The sequence below is a fragment of the Corapipo altera genome, unplaced genomic scaffold (genome assembly GCF_003945725.1).
Source record: "Corapipo altera isolate COAL_440 unplaced genomic scaffold, ASM394572v1 49, whole genome shotgun sequence".
Lineage (NCBI taxonomy): Eukaryota > Metazoa > Chordata > Aves > Passeriformes > Pipridae > Corapipo > Corapipo altera.
Genome location: NW_020884879.1, coordinates 1,077,437 through 1,093,507, shown reverse-complemented (window position 1 = coordinate 1,093,507; position 16,071 = coordinate 1,077,437). Strand labels below are relative to the sequence as shown.

The 16,071-nt window shown below is 42.3% G+C and overlaps 2 protein-coding genes across 5 annotated transcripts in view; one reads left to right on the top strand and one right to left on the bottom strand.

The window, feature by feature from the left end:
• Nucleotides 1-555: 555 nt before the first annotated feature.
• On the bottom strand, nucleotides 556-4,135 carry LOC113944883. Its single transcript, XM_027638528.1, has 2 exons — nucleotides 2,918-4,135; nucleotides 556-1,531 (listed from the first exon to the last, which is right to left on the bottom strand). Exon 1 carries the CDS (start codon nucleotides 3,810-3,812, stop codon nucleotides 3,000-3,002), a length of 813 nt encoding a protein of 270 aa, XP_027494329.1. The 5' UTR covers nucleotides 3,813-4,135; the 3' UTR covers nucleotides 556-1,531; nucleotides 2,918-2,999.
• A 239-nt stretch (nucleotides 4,136-4,374) lies between these two features.
• Nucleotides 4,375-16,071, top strand: part of ROCK1 (Rho associated coiled-coil containing protein kinase 1) — an 86,542-nt gene continuing 74,845 nt past the window's right edge. For all 4 annotated transcript variants that reach the window (XR_003526863.1, XR_003526862.1, XM_027638525.1 and 1 more), the window contains exon 1: nucleotides 4,375-5,295. Coding sequence is in view for 2 of the 4 variants with exons in the window: in XM_027638525.1 (XP_027494326.1) it covers nucleotides 5,203-5,295 (93 nt within the window). In the remaining 2 variants the exon portion in view is untranslated. The remainder of the gene's footprint in view (nucleotides 5,296-16,071) is intronic.

The window sequence follows — 16,071 nt, the reverse complement described above, 5'->3', positions numbered from 1 at the left end:
ACTTGGCCTAATATGGTGAACAGGATATAGTCGCATTTCTCTCTTGTGCAACTCCTCTGAAGTCAGTAGTTACTTCAGGAACTCTGGTTTCCTAGCCCTTTCTCTCTTTCTGAGACTGTAAGCCTTTTAAAGATGTACACTCAGTAACAATCTCTCTTGCTTAATCTTTCTTAGCTTTTTCACAAGAGGATGGGAGTAACAGTACCTGCTCGGAGAGAGCCGAGCCAATACTTTTCGAGTATTCCACTGCTCTTGTGTTCTTGGTGTTCACTCATTTCCTGAAATGGGCACTACTGAAACCTCTTACAACGCACAGTCTCAGTACTCTAATGTACAAGAATGTTATTTACACCATAAAAAGTATTACATATACTTTTTATAAGTACGTTATTATGTTTTAGAAGAAGCCAATGTAATAGTTCTACAGTTTACTGATTTTCTGTATTTGATAATACAATCTCTTCCAAACAATCAGCACTTAAGTCAGTGTCAGTTTGTATTACATAAAAAGCGAGAACATTTAAATATCTTTTGAAATACACATGACAACATGGATCTCTGGACTATGATTTTGGTTTTATTAAGAATTATCAGTTTGCTTGTTTACTACGCATAGACATCAGCTTACGTAGAGACACTTTCAGGACTTAAAGACTATATGCTTTTGAAGCAAGAAAAAATGATCTTTCAGGCTTGCATGCTTTGTCAGCTCAATGTTATCAGGTCATGCATATGTTGAGTAATTTCTATTTCACTCAACAGTACCTCGATTCCAAAATATGTGACACAACAAACGCAAGAAGAAGAAATTACTGATTTTCAGTTTACTTGGTTTTTATCAGGGAAATTAAACAAAACAAAACAAAACTATCATGTTCAATGCACTGGTTGGTTATGTAGGATTGAAGTTCCTATGATTTCTAATGCTAGAAATATGCAAGTTTCTAATCTTATAGATACAAATGGTCTGACTGAAGTTCGTGAAAATGGGCTTCAAGATCCAAGCACGTGAACGAGTGTTCTCTGGATTAAAAGCTATTACATTACACTCTCAAGCTATAACATGAGCACTTTATCACACCAGACACTTAACTCATACCTGCTTTTAAAAATTAGAATCAATTTTTCTTTTGGCTCTTTGTAGCCAAAGCCTCCCTTTTACGGTTTCAAAGCAGTGCTCAGTTTCCTAGACAGCTGGGTGAAGTACCTCCCACACAAATTCTATTCTATTTGAGACAGACAGACAAGCACTTGTAGTCCACCACAGTCATGAGAAAAGCCCAGTCTGACAGACATGTTTGAATCACAAGGACTTTGCACGCAGCTGAACACAAACACAACAAATTCACTCACCACGAACACTGGTAGAGGTTCTCAGGTGTATTGGTATAGAGGCAAGATCCTTTACTAGAAAATAAACATGTGAGGCTGGGCCTGTCCAATGCCCAGCTCTTGTATCTCTGAGAGTTCTCCAAGTTGCCAAGTCAATGTGATGGTGCTTCTCTCCACCTACTCTGTTGTATCTGGGCCACTGTAAGAAAAGAAATGCGAAGATGCAAAGGGCAAATGGGAGTAAGACCTATGTAGCTTTGTTTGCAGGGACACCTGGAGAGGATGGAAGAAGTTTTGCATTTCCAAGAGAATCTATAAGTTTTCCCACAGATATTGGATAAAACACATAAACAGCATCTGCTGATCACAGGGGTGATCTGTCTTCTGAGCTGCAGATTCAGGCTTCCTTTTCTGTACTCTATTACAGTCTCATGAATTTTGCATTCTTTCCAGCTAGGTGCCTCAAATCACCCTGGTGAGGCCTGGCATCATCCCTGTGTGTGTTTTAATGCCTAAACCAGTTGTTCAAGAGCACTGTGAATTAGCCTCTGTATCTCTAATGATGATTTTCATCTTGCTTAATATGAAGACTACAAGAAGCATTTTCTTTGTATTTTAGAAATTACTTGCTGCATCACATATGAAACAATCCCAAGCCTACACCCTGTAGCTTGTGGAATACACGAGATGTTCTTTTTGGATTGTGGTTGCTGAAATGGAACATCTGCATTTCCAAGAGCAACCAAACCCTCTGAATCAAAGGGCTGTGGTAATAGCCAGCACAAAACGAGAGAGAGTGAAATGTTGTTGTAGTCTGTATTTTTGCTTTAACCATACATGCTTCTCAGTAGAAAACAAAAACAAAGATGCAGGCAGCTGTGGACAAGAAAAAGCAAAACGTAGAATGCCATTTCTTTTTTTTTCTCTCCGAATAAAACAAAATAGCAAGTAGTGACATTAGCTCAAATGCTCTAGCACTTGGTTATATATTTGTTTCTCTCAGCCATGACATTGAAAATAACTCACAATACTAGTGATTCAGGTTTGCTATTGGCAGCTGTTCAGTGACCAGAGATTAATGACTTGACATTCTCTACACAATTTTTAGTGATTTTTGCAAAAATGCCATGGTTAATTATGGAACTGAGTGGAAGTCAAAGAACCAAACCAGTACACTGGCCCCCGTCCAACATTACTTGAAATCATTATTTTGCTGGAGTCTCGAGCTGTGCCAAGGGAGGTTCAGGTTGGACATTAGGAGGAATTTCTTAACAGAAAGGGTTAAACATTGGAATGTACTGTCCAGGGAGGTGGTGGAGTCATCCTCTCTGGAGGTGTTTAAAAGACTGGCCTGGTACTTTGTGCCATGGTCTGTTTCAAATGGTGGTGTTCTGGCAAAGGTTGGACTTGATCTTAGAAGTATTTTTCAACCTAATTGATTCTGTGATTCTGTTTCCCTATTTGAACAAAAGGTCCCTGCTGCAAGTCTGACAGTAAGGTTTGAACTGAAACACCAAGACATGCTGCATGGATTACACATTTAGTTTAATACTGGTATCTATTCTTTCTGTGTTTGGTGTGCTACCTTGCACATGGTTCTTGTCAGGACACAAACTGGAATGCTTTGAACTTCTGGTGTTGTGGAAGGTGGTCCCTCCTTCCCAGGATCACAGTGTGTCTGTGGTTGGAACAGATCTCTGAAGGTCAACTTCTCCAGTCCCGCTGATCAAGCAGGACAGACTCACAGGATGGGTCGGGTTGGAACGGACCACAGTGGGCCATCTGGTGCAACTTCCCTGCTCAAGCAGGGTTGTCCTAGAGCACGTGGCACAGGGTTGCATCCAAGCAGTCCTTGAATATCTCCAGTGAGGGACCACCTGAGGACCACTTACAGCCGGCTGCCTAGGGCAGTGTCCAGACGGCTTTTGAAGATCCGCAAGGATGGAGATCACGGCAGCTCTCTGGGCGACCTTCGCTGGCACCTGCCACCCCCCGTGCCCGTGCTGTGCAGGCGGCGGGAGCCACGAGCTCCGAGTCGGGGCGGAAACACGGCGGCAACATCGCCCCACGGCACGAAGACCTGCCGGCAAAAGACGCCTTCCCCAGCGGGACACAGTCCCCGGCTCCGCGCAAACCCCGCCGGAACCGGCGGGGGCGGAGGGGGGCGGGCACTCCAAGCCAGCGGCTCCCGGAAGGAGCGAGCCTGGGCTGTCACGCCCGCCCTGCCCGGGCGGGGGCCGCTTCGAACCGCCTCCCTTCCTCCCGCACCGCCCGCTCCTTCCTTCAGCAGGGCAACTAGTCTGGGGCAGAGTCTGGAGCACAGTTCCTACGAGGAGCGGCTGAGGAAGCTGGCGTTGTTTAGCCTGGAGAAAAAGAGGTTTAGGGGTGACTTTATCCCTCTCTACAAGTACCTGAAAGGTCGTAGCCTGGTGGTGGTCGGGCTCTTCTCCCCGGTTACAAGTGAGAGAAAGAGAGGACATAGTCTTAAGCTGCGCCAGAGGAGGTTTAGATTGGACATTAGGAGGAATTTCTATACAGAAAGGGTGATTAGACACTGGAATGGGCCGCCCGGGGAGATGGGGGAGTCACCGTTCCTGGAGGTGTTTAAGAAAAGACTGGACGTGGCACTTTGTGCTGTGGTCTTGTTGACATGCTGGTGGTTCGGTCAAAGGTTGGACTCGGTGATCTCAGAGGTCTTTCCCAACCTAATCAATTCTGTGACTGATTCCGCGATTCCTTCCCTGGCGTGCGCCCGCTCCAACCCCCTCGCGCGCGCGCGCGCGCACCTCCCGCCGCCGTCCCGTGCCGTCCCCGCCCGCACCGGAGCCGTTCCCCCGCGCATGCGCCCCGCGCCGCCGTGCCGACTGTTCAAACGGAAGGCGGACATATTGGTGCCTCTCGCAGGTTTCCTCGCAGCTGCCGGACCTCACGCTCTGCCCTCCCCTTAAGCCGCCTCCTTTCCTCCTCCCCTCGCACGCCGCAAACCTCGGGTCGGTCCTGCAGCAGTCCAAGCTGCCCTCCCGTGCGTGAGGCGGAGCGGGGAGCGGAGCCGGCGTTGGCGGCAGCGGGAGGCAGCGAGGAGGAGGAGGAGGAGAGAGGAAGAAAGATGCTGCTGCCGCCGCTCCGCCGGTGAGGTGACTCGTCCGCCATCCGCGGGGGCACTCGCCCTGTGCCTTCCTCGTTTCCTCGCCCCGTGCCCACGGACGGACCGACCCCACGGCGCTGAGACACGCCGCCGAAAGGATTCTCTTAAGTTTGATTGTTTTTTTTTGTTTTTTTTTTTTTTTTTTTCTCCCCTCTGCCTTGTTGGGGTGCCTGCAGGGTTTTTGGTTTTTTCCTTTTTTTTTTTTTTTTTTTTTTTTTTCCCTTTTCTGTTGTTTCTTCTGGTTCACCGGAAAGAAAGCCACGCTCCGGAACCTGGCACCGACCCGCCGGCGCTGCAGCAGCAGGGCGAGGAGGAGGGACCGCTACGCTGGATCCCAGGGCGGCTTCCCCGGCTGGGAAAATGGGAATGCTGAGACGGTGGGGCCCGAGCAGAGGAGGGAGGGAGAGGAAACCTGCTGCTGCGGAGCTGTGAGCATCCCGGGAAGCTGCGTGCGTGCCTGGAGAAGCGGGGGGAGAAGCAGCCTCGTCTCCCCCGCCCTGCCGCGGACTCCCCTTGGGTTTTCTGCCCCCTTGGCGGGGACTTGCCCCAGAGACTGCCGTGATTGAAGGGATCTCCCAGGAGGCGCTTCCTCAGCCGGGTACAAGCTGTGTGGTTTCTCTTTTGTGCTCGCCTGTTCCTGTTTTTTTATTTTTTTTTTTACACATTTCCATTTTTTTTAACCTTACATTGCTCTGGAATAAGGGAAACTTTTTATCTCCGGAAACATGTCGACGGGAGAAAGTTTTGAGTCTCGCTTTGACAAAATCGACGTGACTTTGAAGGACCCCAAATCCGAAGTGAACGTGGACTGTTTGCTGGTGAGTAGGGAGCGCCAATGGGCCTCCGGTCCCGTCTCCCTGAATTCCTTACCCTGTGGGACCGAATCTCGCACTCCTGACTGAGTCACCGCCCTGCTCAGCTCCGCACTGGTGTTTTGTTTACTCAGCCGAGGGTGCGTGAATGTCTCTCTATGCTGGGAGAGCGGCTCATGCCAAGGAGCGCCCGCCCAGCCCTGCCTCACACTTGTCATCTCTCGCTCCGTGCGCCTTTCTGTGCCTCACCGGCTGTCAGAGGGGCGGTGGAGCCTTTCCACAAGGGTGGAATTCGTGAGTGCCACTCCTGTGTGTCAGCAGAAGACTGTAAATAGCTTTGATAGCAATTTTCTCTCCAACAACTTTTTTATAAGACTGAGGTCCTCTTAGGCGGTGGTTAAGCCCTGCAGCGCTGACTTCAGCCTGCAAATTAACGACGTGTAAAACACGATTAGTGTGCCCTTATAGGTGGGCAGGGGTTTAAGTGCATTTTAAACTAGTGGTTGTGCTAGGCCTGCTCTCTTATTGTTTCCCTACTTGATCATATCTAATGGTTCAGTGTATCTCACCAGTGCTGTCAGTGTTATTATTGCATCATAAGAAAGCAAACCATAACATTTCCTGACATAAAATCAATCAATGTCATTTGGTAGCTTCTTGACAGAAGTGGATGATCTTTCAGTTCGGATTATAAAAAGTACCTCAGCAAAGTTCATGCCAACCAGAAATCCAACCAATTTTTTTATGATGTAGCTGCGTTCTTAGACATGCCTAGAGATGCCCTTAACTAGGACCAAGTTGTGATTTGTACTTTCACACTGAAGTAAAGGATTTCTTTTCTTTGTAGCAAGTAATAAAAGTTCTTAAGTGTACTTTTTTCCCTTGGCATTCTGTTGTCAGAGAGGAACAAATAAATCGAATTTGTTCCTAGTATGAACTCTGACATTTGGATTTGGAAGGGAGGGGAGGTGTGGGGGTGGAGATAGCTCTTAATAGTCATTCTTCATTTTTCTGCTGCATGGCTCTTGGCAGAAAGCTCACTTGAGCATAAGGAGGTGAAGAGATTAAAAGAATAATGCAAGAATCTGTACAAGTTCGTGATACTCTGTTTAGCTTATTACTGATTTGTGAGCTTCTGAAGTGTTGGCCCATCAAACCTGCATACCTAGATAAAGGAGAGCCTTGTGGATGCTGCTGCCACAAGGGAAAATAGCTCTACATGTTCTAGTTAACTTGCTTCTTTTGATCTAGTTTACATATCTGTCATCTTAGAACCAGAGCTAAAGAGCAGACCTCTGGTGCTTAGGATATAGTGTGTCAATTTTGATAACTCAAGTCTGCTGTCTAATCAGACGTTTTTATACCCAGATTCTACTGATAGGTGTCAAGACTATGGAGTCAATTCAGAGTCCAGGGTTTTATGTTAACCATGACTCTCAATTTACTGGCGTGTACTTTAATGGTGGCTGTTCTATGGGGACCTTCCTACAGTGATAGAAAGGAATTTGCAGGTATCAGACATGCAGTTGGTAGTATCTTTAACCGTATTCCTTAATCTTATAATCAGTTTAAGGATTTGCCCCATTTCAGTTATCTTAATTGCGATTAGGAGCTAAGCTGTAGTCAGTTTGGGAATGAACTTGTTGGGATGCTTCCTGTCATGCTTGTCTAAAATTTTAGAACATGTGTTTGCATCGCAGATCTTAATGTCCTTTAAAGTGAAAATTTTTTAGAAAACCACTTTTTTTTAAATTGTCAGTAGTTTAAAAGTGCTGCTTGTAAGGAAATCGGTTGGCTAACTTTTTATGTGTTTGGTCAATAAATCAATCTTTCTGCCAACTGGACTTTTACTCTTTTTCACTTGTTCTTGGGCTCTTTTCTACAGAATTTAAGTATCCTAACACTTTCTGAAGAACTTACATATTTTACACCAGTTCTTAATGTGGTGATTCACACTACAAGCATCATTCTTGGCCCAAGGTGGCACTAATGTATCAAATGCATTATAATCTCTGTGGATATGCTTTTAAGGAAGAAATGCTTATCTATAATTGATCTGCACTTAAAATATCTTCTAAAATGAATACCCCATTCCCCTCCATGCATCTTTCAGTTAAAGTGGGAAATTTGTCAGACTTTAGACCTGGTATGCTTAAAAAGAAAATAAAATCAGGTTTTTCTGATCAGACTACATAAAAAAATTCTTTTAAATTAAACTTTTTAAGTCTAAAATATTTTTTTTACCTTCAATTAAGGTTGTGAATTGATGTTACTTATAATTGCTTTCACTGTTCCTGAGCAAGGGTGTTAGCTAACTGTGTATATATGAGTGGAAATACATGATTAACTGGTACACAGGCACTTCAAATGCAGCATCTCATATTCTGTACACGTAGGTTTAAAATGTTGGGGTTCATTTAGGTTCAGGAAACATACGTTTTTTTGACTGTACGAAGAAAAGTCTCAGCAGTGCTTCTCTTAGGATGGTTTTATCCTCTTTTACTTTGTTTTAATTCCATTCTTACTCTTCTTCCACATCAGTTTGTACCCCTTTAGGTTAAAAGGCAGACATGGAATAACCTTTAAATCAGTTTTGTAATAATTTTGGGGTTTGCAAATGTCATAAGCTATGTTCTGTATTCTAGAAAGATTCTAAATTTATATGTGCAGTAGTATCAGGACGCTAAGAAAAGATGGGGGCGGGGGCTGATACAAAGGAAGATGTGTTACCGTTTCAGGAAGGTGTGGGAGAGGAGTGCTGACAACAGAGCAGAGCAGGCGGAAAAGGCACACCGAGGACTTTATAGCTTCAGTTTACATGCTGTAGGAAGGAAATTCATACAGCTGAAGTGCAGGAGAGAGATGTGTTTATTTTTCCTGTTTTCTCTTATGCAACTGTAATAAAACTGTAAGAATCAGTTGCCACTGTCAGTAACTAGATATGTTTGTTTCTTTGGGGCTTGCATGCACTTGGTTTAGTACTAGGCTGGGAAATCCGTAGGTAGGCTGTCATTTTTTTGAGGAGGCCAAAGCCTGAGTTATGTGTAAATGATGTGTCACAGCATCACGTAATGCTTTTTCTCAAAATATTTAGTACTAGGAGGCCTACAGTCCAAAAAGATCTAATAACTCTGTGAAGGCTGTGTTAAAGAGGTAGTCACACTCCAGGGTGTGCAGTGGTCAGATCCTGGTGAATCCCGTAGGCGTGCTGAGTAGGCCCAAAGGCAGTGTAAGTAACTAGCTATTAATTTGAGCTAAGTGTCTCATTAATGATATTAAGCAGTGGAAAGTAATATTCAGTGAGCATACCTCTACAACGATTTTGGAATAAATCCATGTTTTATTAAATCCTTGGGGTTGATGGGCTTCCAGTTTTTGGGGAGTGGTGTAATAAGTGAATGGGTATGGGACATGTTAACCTGAAGTTGCCTATGCTTTTGATTGTAAAATAACTAGTAAATATTAATGAAAATGTATTTGGGGACTGTCTCTGTTTTAATAATAACTCACAAAGAGTGTTTTCATTGTTTATGTAGATGCTTGGGTAACTTGGTTATTCAGGTACCTAGTCAATTACTTCAGTAGTCGATTTTTAAAACTTTGGACTTTTGATGGTCTTAATCTTCAAAGATGTCAAACATTTCACTTGTTGAGCAGCGTGTCTTCAAATTAACTGACAGTAGTGAACACTGCATATGACAAACTGGTTTTATCTACTCTGAAGAGATTTCCATTTTTGTTGCAACAAAAATACATAGCTACAGATTGTGATTTTTTCCTAGGTCTCTTTTATCCGCTAAATTAATTCATGTTTATCTGTCTTGCACAGCAAAAGGCGAGATGATCTCCTCATCTTCGGGATTTGAAATTCTATGTCTCTGTCACTAGACATATTTTTCCCTTCTGTTAAACTAGTTAGGAAGTGTTTCTGAAGACCTTGTTGTAAGACTCCAACCCCGGGAGCTGCAGGCTCACAGACTTAGCTGGGAGTTTTACTTTGATATATATATAGGGTTCTTTAATACCTCAAGATAGCGTTAAGAGAATAAGCCATGGACTTGTTCCCAAGAGGTATCTTTATTAATTTAGGGGAGAAGATAAGGGAACTTGGCAAAGGTTCAAAAAGGACACCACACAAGCTAGACAAAATGTTCCACTACGATACCAACTCAGTACATATTAATCCACAGCACTTAAGTCAAAATCCAGTCTATCCACAACACTTAAGTCAAAACCCAATCCCTCCAGCTCCAAGCCACCTAAAGCATCAAGAAAGGAGCAGAGAAAGGGAAGCAGAGGGAGAAGGAAGAGAGAAGGAGAAAGAGACATTATTATATAGCTACCACTGGAACCTTGTAGAAGATCAGCTCTCACAAGTCCAGGTGGCAGAACCGCAACACGAGGCAAACACATGCCTTTGGTTTTATCTGCTCTGGTCCCTATGGCCAACCCTTCCAGGTGGGACCTCTGACCCACCAACCACTCTGGGGTTCCAGGCCAGGGTGAGGGGCAGTGTTCTCGCTGTCCCTGCCAATCTGAGCCTGGGTTAGGGGCTCTAGGATTTCTGGTGTGTTATAGTTTTCCATGTGGGCTCCAGGGGTCTACCATGAGGGATATGACGCCACCTCAGCTCTTTTCAACCCATCTCTCCGTCCTCCACACACACACACGCACCCCATACAAGGTGGTTCTGACCCAATAATTACTGATCTAGTGTCTAACAGTTGTGGTTAGGGATTTGGTTGAAAAATTTTTAACAAGTAAAGTGAAGAAGTAAAGAAAATAACTGAAAGTACCTTTTCTTCAGAGGTTCTTATCTATCCAGATAACTGTCAAAAATCGCCTTCACTGAAACCACATTAACTCTGCTCTTAAAATCTGAGTGATGAAGTGCTAGAGAAATTTGGTATCTGAAAACCTTCTTGAAGACAAAAGAAGCGGAACTTTATGCAAACAGGCAGATTGTCAGCTTCAGAATCCTGTACGTTGTCTGAAGATAGTTCAAAGTAAGGGAAGGTATCATGATGAAATATCCTTGGACATGTTTCTACCATTCTTTAGGTCCAAGTGGAAGGTCCTGCTCTTGGGTTGGGGCAGTCACCAATATCAGTACAGACTGGGTGTGGAGTAATTTGAGAGCAACCCTGTGGAGAAGGATTCAGGGATTTTATCTCAATGTCTGTCCATTCTGACCTTTTTGCCAGGGTCCATTGGTTAGTTTTTTACTGTGAAGGTGGTGAGGCACTCATAAAGGTTGCCCAGAGAAGCTGTGGCTGCTCCATCCCTGGAACTGTTCAAGGCCAGGTTGGGTGGGCTTTGAGCAACGTGGTCTAGGGGAATGTGCAGGGGCGTTGGAACTAGATGCCCTTTAAAGTCCCTTCCAACCCAAACCATTCTGTGATGCAGTAGATCTAAAATAAGTCTTCTGACTGACCTAGAAATATAATTCCATGTCTTCAAGTTACATCCAAGCTTTATATGCAAAAATACAATTGGTGTTAATATTATCTGCTCATCGCTAAGGATTATGGAATATAAAGGTTGATGTTAAATTTATTATAAAATATATAACTGGATATGTTAATCAAAGGGAAAATGCAACTGTAAGTTGACTTTGGAAATACAGTAAGTTGGTGGGTTCTTGTTTTAAGGTTGCATGTCTTAAGACTTTTGTAATAAACCTTTAGAATATCAACAGAGATGGTGGAGCTATCAAAATGTTAGCATTTGTTTCATGGTGTATGGTAGGTTTTACGGAGAAATAACAGTTAACCAATTCTTCTGCTCATAAAACTAGAGACTGTATAGGAATGTAATTATTTATTTTTCCTATAAAAAGTTTTAATGAGGGGTGATAATAGAAAGTTGATGTTAAGACAGGTTTCAACAAGAGGAATAAAACACCCAACCAAACTATAAATGCTCTTACGAAGTAAAAATATTTATAAACAATGTCCTTTTCCCTGGCAACTGCAGAGTGTTTTTTTGTTGCTTGAGGGAAGGAAGAGGGAAACACCTGGAATTTGTTTGTTGGACAAATTGAAAATCAACCTGTTGGACTGTAAACCTCTGACTTGGAGGACAATGATAACTTCAGGAGCCACTCATCGAGAACATAATGCTTAGAAGCCCTGTGAGCAGATGATGTTGGTAGCCTCACAGTTGCTGTTAGCAGAATTCCCTAGGACATAGTTTAGTACTACATAAAAATAAAAAGCTTTTTTAGGTCTCTTACTAAACAATACTGAGATGTTTGTCGTGATACAGGGTGTTTATCTTGAATTTAAGAGGTCCCAAACCATGTAATTAAAAACTTCTTTTTTTTTTGGTGAATGTTTCTTGATATTATTTATCAAAACTCTGCTGTCATCAAGAAATTGCGGTTCTAAATGGAGATACTGAAAAACTGAACTTCCTTCTTTGAGAACAAAATTGGAGAATGTTTGAAAACTAATCTCTTTGCCTTAATTTGTCCAGTTGTTTGAGCAGCAATAAAACCGGAAGGATTATGAGACAATATTGGTAAAACTGCAGGCACTATGCAGACAACACCCAGTTATAGCTCAGTTAAAGGAAATGCAAATAATACCATCTTTTAGCTTTCTCAGCAGTCTACTGAAATAAACACCTGAATTGCCAGTGATTGAACAAGAGCTGAAATTTGATCTTTGTGAAGAAGAAAAGTGGTTTGGAGCTGCTCTTGTCCATGGTGTTTTGCTTTGCTGAGGACGATGGGATGTCCTGTGGCGAAGTCTCTAGTCAGCGGAGTAGAGGTCTCTCTGTAGTCTGCTCAGCATCAGCAGGGTATAAGATGCTGTGGTGCATCTTTAGTTACAGCTGTCTAAAGACTGTCTAGACAAGCGGTGGTTGCTGGGTTGGGTGAGCTGCCCATGTTGCTAGGGGAGAACCAGCACAGGATCAGCATCAGCTTTTGGCTGGAGCACAGGGCAAAGTCTATTCTGATACTCAAAATCTTGTAAAGGATTGGCTTTAACTAACTGAAAGGTTGCCACTCCCTGTCAATATTTATACAATACGAACTGTCATGGGGACAGTATGTAGGATCTCTTTGTTAACAGGTCCTTATTTAAATCTAACTGTGGATTTCTTTATTTTAGCATCTTCTCTTAAAGTTTTTAAATGCATTAATTTCTCTGTTTATTTCATAGAGTTGAGAAATACATGAAAGTTTTCTTATTTTTTTTTTTTTTTTTCTTAAGTGCATCATCTGTGATGATGCAAAGACCTAATGCTTGGAAACCTCTGTAGGAAACACTGCACAAACTAAGACTTTAATTTGGACTTTAGATTGGAACTACCTAAGTGTGTTTCCAGCTTGTGTGTGTCTGGGCTGCAGAGCTTATAACTGAACTGAAAATTCACTGAAATGAATTGAAGTGGAATACATACTTGTTTTTTCTTACGGATCTTCAGGAGTCAATACACTTAAAAAAAATCCTTGAGTTCTGGTAGTTATGCAAATATTGAGTAATTATTTCTTTTATATTTTTTCTCTTAAAAACTGCATAGTATTCAGATAGTGCTGCATATTATTCACATGTATTAAATTCCAAGGTATGAATACATTCAGAGGAAAACTTGGTGTTAGATATCTACATATGAAATGCATTAATACAAGATGGCTTTTTTCCCGTATAGTCTCTGACTGAAATGAAAATACTGTTTGTGTGGAGTCTGATCTTCATTTTTAGCAAATAAGTAATGGCCAAAAAACCACCTGACTACACAGAACTTTATTGTGTCATCTGGAATGTGCTTTTTGAAGAAGAGGAAGCCAGAAGCTTCTCTTGACATCTGGAGACTTCAGCTAGGAAATTTTTCCTAGTTTTGTGGTTGGAGAAGTTATGTTTTTCAGCAGATGATTAGTAGGGCTTGTATTATAGCCATAATGGTTATTTCCAGTGGGAAAGTGTGAAGAAACAATGGTCAGGACATTGATTTCATACTGGCTACTGTTTGATGATTTGTTTCTCTCTAAATCAGATATTTTGGATGTTGATTTCAAAGTCTCCCTTTTTACTGTTTAATACCATGTGCACAGTGAAAATAGTATTTTGTAAAGTACAACTGGTAGTTATTTCACAGAATGATTGAGTCTGGAAGGAACCTCTGGAGGTCCCTCACCCCTCTGCTCTGGTAGAGTGGCCTATAGCAGGTTACACAGCATGGCTTTTGAGTATCTCGAAGGTGGTGAACTCCACAACCTTTCTAAGCAACCTGTAATTTTCCACTTCTCAGCAGTACGGTTATTTGGTTGATGCTTCACATAGAGGAAAATAAAATTCGCCATAACTTGACAGAACAGTCATCAGTACTCATTTGGTGTTTGTTTGCATAGTTCTCTAAGTGTTTTGGCCTTGGTGAATAAAACTCTTTGTAGCCCAAACAATTTTCTAAAAGGCATCTGCCACAAAAGACCAGAGGAATTTTCTGCATGGAGGCAATTGTAGGTTTGGAGATTTAAAGCATAAAGATTTTTATCTGAGGACCCAGTTGCTGTGAATTAATAAGCTCATGTTTAATTTGGGACTGCAGTTGAAACATTGTAGATGCAGAATTTTTTTGTTGGAGGAAAAAAGAGTGAATGCCTTCCTGTGATGTCGAGTTTGCACTCCAGGAGTGCCACTTCAGTTTTCCATGATTGTGAAACTTGGTAGTGTTGTGTTTTCTATATCTGTATATACACATCATTTCCATTCTGACAGGCAGGGAGGGAGGCTGAGTAGGACTTCCTAATTAGCATGGGAATGTGGAAGACTTTTTGATACTGATGGGACAGGAACCTGTCCTTGGGAGATAGGTGAAGAGGAGAGACTGCCTGTGGAGTTGTCAGACAGAGTCTTCAGAGGAGAGATTTCAGCTTCAGACTTTCACTTCAGAGAAGCTAAAGTGTAAGGTGTCAGCATAACAAGCACCATCTTCCTGCAGTATGGATAACAGGGTCCAGCACATTAATTCCAGCTCTGACAACTGGGAGCTCATTTGACTACAAGTGTGAAGTGACTCTGTTAAGTATTTTGGAGGGGAGGAAACCTCTCTAGCCAGGAGATAATAGAGTAGGAGTGGACAGTGAAGATTCTTCAGGGAGGAGTGAGGGTAAGGGTAGGACAAGGAGTTAGTGCTGGTTGTGCTTGCCTTGTGCTTTTTAGGAGGTGCCAGGTTGTGCAGAATAATACCAGGCAAGACATGACACTGTAGCTGAAAATAGAGGTAATACTGATGCCTCACACCTTTGTATTGATACTATGCATTTCTGTCAGTGTTAGAGGTGGAATCATAGAATTTTCTCATGAGCCCTTCTCTGTTATGAAATCTGATTATACCAATGTGATATTATACTAACCTCTTCTTAGAAAGTAGCTTTGATTGTAGGCATGCAAAGAATCCTGTCAATATTAAGCTGAGAGGATTTATTCTCCGCTTTAAAAGAGGAAAGGTGATTCTGCCACATCACTGACAGTCTGCTTACTGCTCTAATACTTGATCTGTGGGTAGCTGTCCTCCTTCAACTTAATTTACTACTGAGTTCATTGGCAATTAAACAAAAAATTGCCAGCATACCAATCACAAAATTTTTTGTGGTCTTGGAACCGTTCAAACCTGCTCTTATATGCTCTTATATGCTCTGTATCTTCTTTTATAGGAGTACAAAGCAAAAGTGGTGCCAGCCAAATGGTAGACTTATTAGGAATTGAAGGTTTTGCTTTGCAAGTATTGGCAATACTGGTCATGGCTTTTGAAACTGGAGCACTTGTTGCCAGTACTAGTAGAGGAAGGATGATGTTGGAAATAAGAAAATGCCCATGAAGACCTGTGGAGTGAAAGCTGAACTAGTGATGTGATTGTATATTTTGCTGGGTTGCTTTTTGTTTGAAGGGTGTGTTGGTTGTGGTTTTTTTTTTTCAATACACTGAATTTATAATTGGAGATGTCATTAAGGAGCTAAACTTTCTCTGTAGAGAATAAAACAGTGTGCTTCCTGGAAGAGCTTTTGTCTTCTGTCTTTTACTAAAATGCTCATGGCTATTTTTAGCCGTTCTCATACCCCACAAACTGTTTCGTACATATGGTTTTGTGATGTAGCGTGACCTTAAAATGTTCAGAGATGGTTTTGCCTTGTAAAATTGGATGGTTGGAGGCTTTGTCACAGCTAATCACATTGTGGTTCTTTATCAACCTATGAAGACTCTTGTTAAGAAGACCATATTCAGGAGAATTCTGGATTATTTGTCTAAAGGATAGAATTGTGACACAAAAGAAGTCTTTTATCAAATAACCTACACGCTCAGAGCTGTTCATTGATTCTGCATGGCAGATTAGATTGGAATATGGAAAGGACTAAACGTCTCTCTTGTTTTAATTCTTGATGAGCGTAAGGTCAGAGGAGTCTTCTTTTGTTTCTTTTCTGTCCTCAAATGCCTTCTGTCTTTCATAAGAAAGCTTTTGTCCTTCTTAATGCAATGGATACATGACACTATTTTCATCAGTAGTTTGGACTTGACATGTAAGCAAAGACACCATTTGAAGTAAAATTAGTGTTGATTGTGCTGGTGCTGCTGGAGCTGCTTCGGTGCGGGGACTGCAATGACTGTAAACAACTCCTCTGTGGCTTTCTGCCTTCTGTACAGTTGATTTTGGCTGCCATCAGGGAAGAGTCTGGGTGACTGCACTGTTCTTGACCTTTTCTTTTGGTCAGTCTCCTCTTTGAGCTGCTGGCAAAGAAAGGCATCAGATTAACTTCACCTTCATATAAAGAATAGT

Bases quoted from the DNA above. Each gene is read 5' to 3' on its own strand.
- LOC113944883 (XM_027638528.1), bottom strand. From the start codon at position 3,812: ATGTCCTCTCTTTCTCTCACTTGTAACCGGGGAGAAGAGCCCGACCAC.